Source organism: Protobothrops mucrosquamatus, unplaced genomic scaffold (genome assembly GCF_001527695.2).
Source record: "Protobothrops mucrosquamatus isolate PMUCROS unplaced genomic scaffold, P.Mucros_1.0 scaffold437, whole genome shotgun sequence".
In the NCBI taxonomy this organism is placed as follows: Eukaryota; Metazoa; Chordata; class Lepidosauria; order Squamata; family Viperidae; genus Protobothrops; species Protobothrops mucrosquamatus.
In genome coordinates this window covers 277,539-288,211 of record NW_015386761.1, presented here as the reverse complement: position 1 = coordinate 288,211, position 10,673 = coordinate 277,539, and the positions used below count along the sequence as shown (strand labels likewise).

Sequence of the window (10,673 nt, the reverse complement as noted above, 5' to 3'; positions counted from 1 at the left end):
GTTTCCTTGACTTTCCGTCTTGGGCAAAATTGTTGGGTGTTAGTTAGATGTATCAGCTGTATGTTAATTTTTGTGGAGCGATGCCTTGGATCCTGCTATCTGACTGGGTGTGGGCAGGTTCTAAAGACACCTGAAGCTTCTTTCTATGATCCCCACAGTCTTTTGGTTTTAATTTTCTCAGACAACATCTTATCCTTGCAATATTGAACAATTAGTTGAAGTTTTGAAGGAATAAGATGTCAGTTGTAGAAAAAGAAAACAAAACCTATTAGTAGGCTACTGACCCAATAGCATAGCTCATTGGTACAATTCCTACCTCCGTTTGGCATGTAGAAATTCCAAGGTTTCACCCATGGTGTTTCCAAGTGGATTAGGCAGAATTCCTGCCTGGAATTCTGGAGAGCCACCACTATTAAATGGCAATAATTATGAGCCATATTATCTAGAATCTGACTGTGTAAGGTAGCTTTCTCTGATCCTCAATATGAAAACCTTGAGGTCAGGCTTATCAGCATTTTGCATCTGAGTCACTTCCTGGCAAAAACAAATTGATGTGTATAATTCTTCTCTGTCCATCACTTTTTTGCTGTAATTCCATAGAGAAAACAGAGGCATATATTTCATTCCTTGCATGTTTACAGATACATCTCCTCAAAATGAAAGAAGTTGCAGCAGCTACAGTAGTGGAATTAATCAGTACCTCCTGTTTTTCCATTCAAAATAATCTTCCCCTTCTGTTTGCGGTTCCATGAAAAACATAGATTTCAAATGTCAGTTTTGCTCTGGATTAAAAAAAATCCTTTAATTGAAAAGTGTACCAGGGGTTCTTTCTAAACTATATGATCAAAGCACATGTACACTCCTAGCTGTAAAACTAATTAACTTTGTTTGTTATAACAAATAGTCTAAATAGCTAGGGGACTCTCAGGCACAAAACTACCTTTAGATGTTTTGGATAATTGATTCTTTTCCCCAATTAGCTTAAGCAAAGAATCTTCTTTTCTCTCTGTTTCAGTGTTGTCTGCAGGCCAAAATAGCCCCATCTCTACTGATCATGGTCAACAGGAGATTAAACTATTGGGAGTCTGATTTTGAGGATGAGGTCATCAACATCAATGTTGGGGGCCTGAGAAGGAGACTCAGTTCAAGTGCCCTCTCCAAATTTCCTGACACTCGGCTTGGGCGCTTGCTTTCCTGTGACTCTGAAGAATCTATCCTACAGCTGTGTGATGATTATGATGTGAGTGCCAGGGAATTCTACTTTGATCGGAATCCTGGCTTCTTCCTATATGTGCTCCATTTTTATCAGACTGGCAAGCTGCATGTGATGGAGGAACTGTGTGTCTTCTCCTTTTGCCAAGAGATAGAATATTGGGGCATTAATGAATTCTTTCTGGATTCCTGCTGCAGCTATCGCTATCATGAAAGGAAACTGGAGAGACATCATCACAACTGGGATGAGGAAAGTGAGGTTAGCAGTGTGGATACATCCCCAGATGAGATCTTAGATTTCAATCATGACCTGCTTCGCTATAGTACGCTCCGCTGTGGCAATCTGCGCAAGCGCCTTTGGCTCACCATGGAAAATCCAGGATACTCCATCCCAAGCAAACTCTTCAGCTTTCTATCTATCAGTGTTGTGCTGGTTTCCATAGCTACCATGTGTATTCACAGCATGCCAGAGTACCAGCAACTTGATGAGGAGGGCAAGTTGAAGGATGACTCTGTGTTGCAAAACCTGGAGTATTTCTGCATCTCCTGGTTCACATTTGAAGTTACTGCCCGCTTGCTTTTGGCTCCAAACTTGAGGAAGTTTTTCAAGCATCCCCTCAATCTGATTGACATTATCTCAGTGTTGCCTTTCTATTTCACCCTCTGGGTAGATGTGACCATGAAGACAGATTCAGAACTGGGAAATGTGGGTAAGGTGGTGCAAGTGTTTCGTCTTATGAGAATATTCCGAGTGCTGAAGCTGGCAAGGCATTCAACAGGCCTGAGATCTTTAGGAGCTACCTTGAAGGTAAATGAGCTTTAGCTCATTTGTTTTTATTTCATAATTCTTAGAAAAAAATAATCAAAAGTGTAGTCAAAAGCACTTTTGCCTTGTTTCAGTCTTAAATGTGTATCTGATTTCAACGTGGTGAAATTACTCATGCTTTTGAACTTTTTAAAGCTCAATTACAATAATTGATTATTGTGTGATTATGTCCCATCAAATCATGTTGACTCTTAGTGATCACATAGATATTCTCCATGATGATCTGGCCCTCATCTGGTCTTTGAGGTCTTCCAATGCTGCAGTCATGGCCACTCTGAGTCCACTCACCTTGCTGCTGATCATCCTCTTCTTTTTCTTTTCACTTTTCCCAGCATTAGAGCTTTCTCTTGAAAACTAGACCTTTGCTAATTTTCCAAAGTATAATAATTTGAGCCTGGTCCTTTGTGCCTTCAGTGAGAACTCTGGGTTGATTTGTTTGATGATCCATTTGTCCAAAATATTCCCAGGAGTCTTTTTCAACACCAACGTTCAATAGCATCAATACTCTTCCTATCCTGCTTCTTCAAAATCCAATTCTTTCACTTCCATAGAGTGGGAATATCATTGCTTGCCTTATTCTGATCTTTGTAGGTATGGACTCATCACAGCATCTATCTTTTTCAAGGCCTTCGTCATAGTTGCTCTGCTGAGTGCTACTCTGTAGTATATTTCTGATGGCTTATCCCGTTACTGTTGACTGCTGATCCTAAAAGGGAGAAGATGTCTATCTCTTCAGTATCTTCATTATTAGTTTGAAAACTGGTTGTAGTACCAGGTAATTTTCTTTATATGTATTGTTACTCATATTTTTCACTTTGTTCTTTGATTTTTATTACTAGACTTTGTAGAGCCTTTGGATTTGTAGCTTTTACAGTGGTGTCATTAACATAGCACAATGAAGATGAAGTTACTCACCTTCTTTCAATCCAACTTCCCATAATATACATTCAGCATGCAGGTTGAATAAAATGGAGAAAGTATACAGCTCTATCCCATTCCTTTGTCACCTTGAATCCAGTCTGTTTTGCCATGTGTCGTCTATACTGTGGCTTCCTGACTTCTGTGTAGATTTCTCATGAGCACAATAAGATGTCCTGGGATTCCCATTTCTCTAAGCACATTCCACAGTCTGATATGATTGACACCTTATACCTTTCTATAATCAATAAAGTACATAGTAATTTATCTTTGGTATTCTTTGACTTTGTCAATTATACAGCATGAGTCAGCAATAATGTCTCATCCTACGTGGCCTTTTCTATAGCCAGCTCAAATGCCTGATTTCTCTTTTTCTATGTAGGGCTCTAATCTGTGTTGGATGATCTTGAACATTATTTTGCTAGCGTGTGAAATTATAGCTATTGTATGATAATTTACCTACTCTGTTAAGTCTCTTTTTTTGATTTTGTTATTTAGATTGATGTTTTCCAATCGGTTTGCTGTTATGTCATTCTCCAAATTTGCTGGCAGTTACTGGCAAATTAGCATACTACAGAATGAGAGTAATCATGATGCACAGTTATAAAGCCCAAATGAGTTGGAAATCCAATATTTTTTACCAAACAGACAAAACTATCTACTGTTTCCATAGTAAACCTTGTTCCTATCAATAATTCTCACATATTATCAACATCCACATTTCCTTCAGTTTTGTTTATATCTATCTAGCATCATATCCACTGCAACCCTCTTCGAAAACTGAATGGAATGGAATAGAAATAGGATAGGATAGGATAGGAATCTGTATAATTATATCTGTCCTTGCCTCTATATATGCAGTTAATGTGAAATACTCCTGTATCCTGCCTGGCCTCCAAAAGGTACCTTTGTTTGATTTATGTAATGGCAAAATTAAGCTCTGGCATGGAATATGGGTTAACATGGCCTGTTTTAAATACAGTATTTACACAGATTGAGCTCCTATACCCTGCAGAATTTAGTGAGAGGTTTCTATTGTGGTCCTCTGCAGTTAGCTCTGTTTATGTTCAGGGTTGTGCTTCCTTACCATTAAAAAGAAGATATGGAGGAGGAAAGCAGACAGTGTTGGAAAAAAAAATCTTGCAAACTTTGAACTTTCCATCTTGATTCCTAAAACTTTACATTATTTGTTCAGCTTGGTTGATTGTAGCTCATTTATTTATGGGCTTGCTGCCAGGCAGCCTAAGGCTGACCTGCAAGAGCACCATCTGGCACCAGGATTTTCAGGGCCAGCTGATGTGTGCACGTGACTGGTTGTCAGAATAGGTGACTGAGAAGGGTATCTCCTATGGCACAGAGCAGATTTAAGAGACTGCAATTTGTTTTGCTGTCTTAATTTTTACTCTTTGCTTGCAATGTTCAGTAAGTCTAGAAAAGCCGTATCTGCTTCAAAGAGATTCTAGCTAGTATAAAATCAAAATATTATGCATAGAAGACTAATACACTGTATCTGGCATTCCAGAAAATCCCAAGGGATTGCTGTAGTCTGGGGCTATAAGCACCAAACAACTGGAAAGAATAGTTGAAGATATTAACTGTGAATGTCTTCCTTCTGACTTCAACTCCACAAGCTCTCTCTTAGCCTCTGAGATGCCCCCAATCTTGATGAAGGGAAAAAAATTGGTTTGATGCTAGTTCACATTTATGTTCACTTTGTGCAATTTGTTGAGCAATGCCCATTTATAATAATAATAATAATGATGATAAAGTTGGAAGGGACCTTGGAGGTCATCTAGTCCAACCCCCTGCTCAGGCAGGAAACCCTATACCATTTCGGACAAATGGCTGTCCAGTTTCTTCTTAAAAACTTCCACTGTTGGAGCATTCACCGCTTCTGGAGGCAGGTTGTTCCACTGGTTAATTGTTCTAACTGTCAGGACGTTTCTCCTTAATTCTAGGTTGCTTCTCTCCTTGATTAGTTTCCACCCGTTGCTTCTTGTCCTGCCTTCAGGCGCCTTGGAAAATAGCTTGACTCCCTCTTCTTTGGGGCAGCCCCTGAGATATTGGAACACTGCTATCATGTCCCCCCTCGTCCTTCTCTTCGGTAAACTAGACATACCCAATTCCAGCAACCATTCCTTATATGTTTTAGCTTCCAGTCCCCTAATCATCTTTGTTGCTCTTCTCTCTACTCTTTCTAGAGTCTCAACATCTTTTTTACATCGTGGTGACCAAAACTGGATGCAGTATTCCAAGTGTGGCCTTACCAAGGCATTGTAAAGTGATATTAACACTTCACGTGATCTTGATTCTATCCCTCTGTTAATGCAGCCTAGCACTGTGTTGGCTTTTTTGGCAGCTGCAGCACACTGCTGGCTCATATTTAAATGATTGTCCACCAGGACTCCGAGATCCCTCTCACAGTTACTACTATTGAGCAAGGTACCGCCTATACTATACCTGTACATTTGGTTTTTCTTGCCTAAATGTAGAACCTTACTTTTTTCACCATTGAATTTCATTTTGTTAGATAGCGCCCAGTGTTCAAGTCTGTCCAGATCCTCCTGTATCCTAAGCCTGTCTTCTGGAGTGTTGGCTATTCCTGCCAGCTTGGTGTCATCTGCAAATTTGATGAGTTCCCCATCAATCCCCTCGTCCAGATCGTTGATGAAGATGTTGAAGAGCACTGGGCCCAGAACAGCGCCCTGGGGCACCCCACTACACACTTCCCTCCATTTAATATTCTCCTTTGTATAGTCACTGATAACCTGAATTGCCACTTCCTTCACCCACTCATATTTATTTATTTGTTTGTTTGTTTGTTTATAAAATTTTACATACAATAAAAGTCAAATCTAAACAAAAAGATAAAGAGAAAAGGAGGAAGGAAAAAGGTGCCGGAAAAGAAAAAAGTAAAGAAAATGAATGCATAAAATGTAATGTATTGTAATAATTCTCCCTCCCTCTTGAATGTTATACAAATGCCTTAAACTTCCAACTTGTCCACATCTTTTTAATCTTCCATAACTTTTTTTCTTCTTCTTTCAACAAAAAGTCCATGTAAGATTTCAGGTCCTTCAGAAAAGGTTTTGTTTGTTTATTTATTAAATGTATATGTTGTGTTTTCTCTCTCACCATATATACCTGTAGTTCTGATTGCCTTCTTACCCAAGAAGCTTAGTGGAACAGCATTTCCAAACTCCATCCACAGAACATAGAAGCAGAACATGAAACAGCAGGCAACATATACTGCTTCCCATTTAAATACCACTTGGGAAGGGAAGCCAATCTTTCCTTCTCTAGGCAGAGTTCCCCAACCTTTTTGTTTTTGCAGTGGAGGGGGAAAGAGGGGATGGTTCCGCAGAAGTGGTGGGCACATGCGTGCTCGCAGCTCCATTTGCAGAAGCAGTGGGCATGCGTGCCTGCCACTTGCACAAATGGAGTGTGCATGTGCACACATTCACTGACTGTTCACACAAGCTTGTGTTCTTGTTCATGCACGCTTGCCCACCACTTCTGTGGCCCGGTTCCGGACAGCTCAAGATCCGGAGGTGGACCACAGCCCAGGGGTTGGGGACCCCTGCTCTAGGGCAGGGCTTTTCAACCAGTGGTACGTGTACCACCTGTGGTACTTTGCCACGTGGCAGGTGGTACGCGACTGCTAGTCAAGTGTAGCAGGGGAGGGGAATGAGTCTAAGCAACCCAAGCCTGAGGGAGAGGCAGCTGCAGCTGCATGACTGTCTGGGCTCGGCAGAACGCCCAGGAGCCAACAGGGCTCCAGCTGATTGGCTTCAGCTGATTGGCGCTTCCAGAAGCAGCTCGGAGCTGGAGGTGAACTGAAAAAAAGGGGGGGGGTTGGGTGGGGGAAGGGAAAAAAACACAACAGGAAAGGTTTAATCCCTTTAAACAAATGAGATTAGTTTTACCCCCTTTAATTGAGTCTGTCTATGGCTTTTAGAAAGTTTTCTTTGAAGGTAAAGAGGCTTAATTTAATTTCGCAATTGCGGAGACTCTCAGTCTAGGATTGCAACATTGTGACACCTGACACACCTGAGGCAGCTTAAAGAGAAAAAAAACGGAGGCTTATTTTGTGAGCCTTTCTTGCTTTGCACAGGGAAGGGATTGGGGGGGTGCATTCTTACTACACCGCGGAAGAGCTCAGAACGGAGAGAGGAAGAAGGGCTGACCAGCTAGCTCAGGAGTCTACAAACTTAGCAACTTTAAGACCTGTGGACTTCAACTCCCAGAATTCCTCAACCAGCCATGAGGGCTGAGGAATTCTGGGAGTTGAAGTCCACAAGTCTTAAAAGTGCCAAGTTTGAAGACCCCTGAACTAGCTGGTAGTGGTGCATATTAATAAACATGGATGAATTCATCATACATTTGTCAGTGCAAAGGGAAAGTGATTCAGAAAAGGAACAGCCACCAAAGAAATTAAAACTGGTACTTTTTTTGTACAGTTTGTAATAGTTTATTAGATTATAGAATAAAATACAGAAATACAAAAGCAAATAGTAGGACACAGTGGGGAGGAAAAAGGGGGGAAAAGTGAGGGGGAGAAGGGAAAAAGAACATACTTCCTCTGTTGCAGTAGAAGGAAGCATTAACATTGAACCTCAACTTTTTACTTTCCCATAATATTATAAACTAGCCATTTCTATAACAACAAATGAATCTAATCAGTAAAACCCCAAATCCCCCCCTTTTTTTTAGTCATCACGTTTTTGACACCTTGCTAAGCACTGGTGGTACTCAAATATTGTCATGTCCTAAAAGTGATACAATCTGTGAAAAGGTTGAAAAGCCCTGCTCTAGGGGGCTTTAGAATTACAGTAAATGTTCACCAAAGTGTCACAGACCATTGTGAACTAGAAGTGTTCATCGCCTTTCCTGAAGGTGGAGGGCAGTCAGTCCTGACTTTCCCGACTCACTTCCCCCAGTGAGGCTGTTAAATTTTATTAAATTAACTTTTTTCAATAATTAGTTTTCACAAACCAGATGGAATCAACATCCCCAAGCCTAGTGTCTGTTTGATAGGCTATCTAGAGCGTGATATGAATGGGAAAAGGAGCAGATGGGAAGCCATGCTGTCTCTGTTTAAATCATGCATGATCCATGTATGTTCATGGAAAGTGATTAGTGCTTCTGCTTCATTTGATTTGAGGTGGGGCCTTTAATGGGGATAGTTATAGTATGGAAATTTGAGCGTCTTTCCCTATCAGTCTACTTCTCAACCATTATCCACATTCATCAGTCATTAACTAAACTGCCTAGATGAGAGAAAGAACATCTTTTAACCATTTTTAAAAATTGCAATAAGCCTCAACACTGAAAATGTATGTTCTCTCTTTCTTTAATCCTGATTTTGAATAGAAAATGAAAACTTTTCTCCCACTCAGTTCAGTAAGAAGGATGGGTCTCCCTTGATTCTATTTATTTACAATAGTTGTAAGCTGCTTTACATGTTTTGTAGTAAGAAAGCAGAACAAAATATTTTAAATAACTGAGCACTAAATACACTATGTACACATTAATTTGAGTGAGTACAGTTTGTGATTGGGATAAGAAAGACTTTAAGTCAAACTCAGTTCCTAGTGAGCATATCTGTATATTTCTCATGCAGCATTATGGAAGTGATTTGCCATTGCTTATTTTTTAAATTGGATTTCTCAGTCTGACAGCTCTGGTATTCCCAGTCTAGTCTTTCAGGAACTAGACAAGATTGTTTAGGTTCTGACAAAGGTTGTGCAAATTTTATGAGATAACTTGCTACATATAACTAAAACAAAATGAAATACATGTTATGATAGTTTAAATGCAGACTGGCCCACACACAAACTGGCTAGTATATCCATTTTTTAAAACAATAACAATTCCTTATCCCATTCAGGTTTAAAAATAATTATATATAATGGAATATGATCATATGAATGCATATAATATGAAATAAGAGCATCAATGTGGAAAAACAGGGTAAATTATTTATTGTATTTGTTTTGCATGGATTTTGTTACTGTGAAACCTGCAGCAGCTCACGGCAGAGCAGAGACTTCTGTTCCTTGGACTCAGATCTGCAAATCAGTAGATTTGAAAGAGATCATCAATTATATTCAAACTACTATTGGGATATTAAGAAAGTGTAAGTAGAAATATCCCATGTATAAATATGAGGTTGTTAAATAATACTAAGACTAGGCTTCCTCATTTTTTAACAAAGACTTTTTTCTTTGTGTTTTTTAGTTTTCCTAAAGAACACTTAGTAAACAGTCATGTAAGAAAGGATGCCATAAAAAGGGGGTGCAGTCCATTGATCCCAAACCTAATCAGGATACAGTATTTACATACAGTAATGTTGATGGTTTCAATATAAATTCAAACACTGGGAGAAGAAAGTTGAAAGAAGGGAAAAGGACGCTAAGGATAATAGGAGTGTAACATCCCAATTATTGAATTTCCTTCCTAGGAAGAATACATTTGTTTGTTTGCTTATTACATTTCTATGCTACCCATCTCACTAATGCAGCAGCTCTTGGCAGCTTACAATATAATAAAATTTAAAGATACTAAAACAATTAAAATTAGAATAAAAAGTTATAAAGTTAAGAATCAAGATGATGGGCAGCCTGGGTGTGAGAATCTTATCTACCCCATCAGCCAGCCTTAATGTAGCAGGCCAAACAGCCAAGAGCTAAGTTTTTAGACTCTTCCAGGAGACCAGGAATGTGGGGGCAGATCTTACCTCTGATGGGAAAATATTCCAAAGAGAAGGGGGCACAGCAGAAAAGGCTCTTCTCCTGGACATGGTTGGAGTTACTTTATTGTCTTTTAAGCAGTAGGCAATTTTTACACTTTGGAAAATACATTATGACTAATTTAAGTCTATACAGTTGACAAAAACATACATAAATGTAGCTAGATAAAGCTAAATGTCATCTCATTTGTTATTTAGAACTAAAGTTCAAATAAGCAGCCAAGGGCTTGCCAGATGCTTTGAAGGGCAGCTGTCAGAAATCATTGACCATGTTAACTAGGTCTGATGGGAGTTGCAAACTCAAAAGACATTGTATTTTGCCTACCCCTAAATTACAGTATTTAAGTCAAATGTTCTGTGGAATTGGATAAAAGAGGCATTGGATAAAAGAACTGATTATGAGAGAGAGTATCAGGTATATGAGAAAGAGTAAACTGTAAAACAGATTTGGGTGTTTGAGTAATAATTTGTTGACCAAACCACTGTCACATATTTTTAAAGTACAAAAAAAATACTGTTTTTGTTTCCTCTTTTCTTTCTCCAGTGACTAAATTCACACACTGTACTAAATTATGGTGTATTTGACTATAATTTAGTTTTATGTATGAACCTGGTCATTTTGCTGATAAACACATGCTGGTAATATTGCTTATAATATGAACTTAAGCAATCCAGTTTTTGTTAAACAAATTATAGACTAGGACAATGTACAAATCAAATCAATGTTTCATTTGAAGGAAACTCTCCTTCCTGCAGTAAGTAAGATATAATCTTGATTAGACCTAGGCAATCTTCTTGGCACTGATACTTGATTATGGTCCAGCTGTACTGGGTGGCCAAGAGGAGAACTTTGGTTTGTTGTTATATAGGTTTGTTTTGATTATAAAGGGCTAGGAGTGAGCAGCCCACTTCCTTCCCTTACTAACAAATGTTCATAAAGAAACAAAGGAAGTTAAATTGCTAACT

General features: G+C 39.1%; 1 protein-coding gene across 1 annotated transcript in view; it reads left to right on the top strand.

Annotated features, from left to right (window-relative positions):
* Nucleotides 1-1,015: 1,015 nt before the first annotated feature.
* KCNS1 (potassium voltage-gated channel modifier subfamily S member 1) overlaps nucleotides 1,016-10,673 on the top strand; it is a gene marked incomplete at its 5' end in the record, with an annotated part of 13,363 nt that continues 3,705 nt past the window's right edge. The window contains one exon of the mRNA XM_015816363.2: nucleotides 1,016-2,020. Within this exon, the coding sequence (XP_015671849.2) occupies nucleotides 1,016-2,020 (1,005 nt within the window). The remainder of the gene's footprint in view (nucleotides 2,021-10,673) is intronic.